The sequence below is a fragment of the Manacus vitellinus genome, unplaced genomic scaffold, assembly GCF_001715985.3.
Source record: "Manacus vitellinus isolate BGI_N305 unplaced genomic scaffold, ASM171598v3 scaffold_19_pilon, whole genome shotgun sequence".
Classification (NCBI taxonomy): domain Eukaryota; kingdom Metazoa; phylum Chordata; class Aves; order Passeriformes; family Pipridae; genus Manacus; species Manacus vitellinus.
The window spans coordinates 1,111,166-1,112,314 of record NW_021939395.1 but is presented as its reverse complement, the minus strand read 5'-3'; the positions used below and the strand labels follow the sequence as shown (position 1 = coordinate 1,112,314).

Below are 1,149 nucleotides of genomic sequence, written 5' to 3'. Positions count from 1 at the left end.
CAAGGGAGAGCGGGACACCGCCGTCACCCTCACCATCATCATCCTCACCGTCATCCTCATCCTCACCATCCTCTTCTCACTCATCTGTATCCTCACCCCCATCCTCACCGTCATCCTCTCCCTAACCCTCACCCCCGATCCACCCTCATCCTCACCCCCAACCTCCCCCTCACTCCAACCCCAGAGCCCCGGGCTCCATGCCCAGCTGGGGCCAGCCCCGTCCCCATCCTGGTGTTGATGAGCCCCATATGGGCAGGTCCCGGCAGAGAAGGGCTCTGAGAGCTCCAGCAGCAGCCACGGGGGCGGGTGGGCTCTGCTCCCAGGGAACAAGGGACAGGAGGAGAGGGAACAGCCTCCAGCTGTGCCAGGGGAAGGTCAGGTTGGATATTGGGAAAATTTCTTCACAGAAAGGATTGTCCAGCCCTGGCACAGCTACCCAGGGCAGGGGTGGAGTCACCACCCCTGGAGGTGTTCAAAACACACATGAATGTGGCACTTGGGGACATGGGTTAATGGTGGCCTTGACAGAGCCGGGGGAACAGTGGGACTCCATGATCCCAGAAGGCTTTTCCAACCTAAACGATTCCGTAATTGAACTCAAAGTCCTGTTGTACACAGAGCTGCAGGCAGAGCCTGCTCAGAATCTGCTTCTCCATCCATGTATCCATCCTCACCCTCAGGCACCAATCTGGCTGTGGCAACCGGTTCGAGTGTTCCTTATTCCTGGAGCTTTCCAGAAGTTCTGTCCCAAAGTGAACCAGCTCCTTCGGGCCACTCAGCTGTGCTGAGGTGCTGGAGCTGGTTGTCCAGGCTCCCTCAGGATGGCCCTGGGTGGGATCCTGCAGGCACAGGGAAGGTCACTGGAAGCTTTATCCTTCTCCTCACTGTCATCCTGACCTGTGAGGTCAGTGAGCCCCCCAGGAAGGGGGAGCCCACATAGGGGCTGTCACCCAACAAAGAGCACATTACTCCTGAAGGCCACTGTGCCTGAGCTCCACACGCTCCAGCAGCTCTGCTCCAGCTGAGGCACTGAGGTGGGGAAATACCTGGTATGGAGCCAGGAGAGGTTTTACAGGCGGAACGAACAAATGTTCAACATCACCAGGAGTGATATAAGAACTGCAGCCCAGGCTGGAGGCTGAGCTCCTC

The 1,149-nt window shown here is 58.1% G+C and overlaps 1 protein-coding gene across 1 annotated transcript in view; it reads right to left on the bottom strand.

Moving 5' to 3' along the window:
• Window positions 1-114, bottom strand: part of FAM155B (family with sequence similarity 155 member B) — a 23,141-nt gene extending 23,027 nt beyond the window's left edge. The window contains exon 1 of the mRNA XM_029959165.1: window positions 34-114. Within this exon, the coding sequence (XP_029815025.1) occupies window positions 34-114 (81 nt within the window). The remainder of the gene's footprint in view (window positions 1-33) is intronic.
• Window positions 115-1,149: the final 1,035 nt, after the last annotated feature.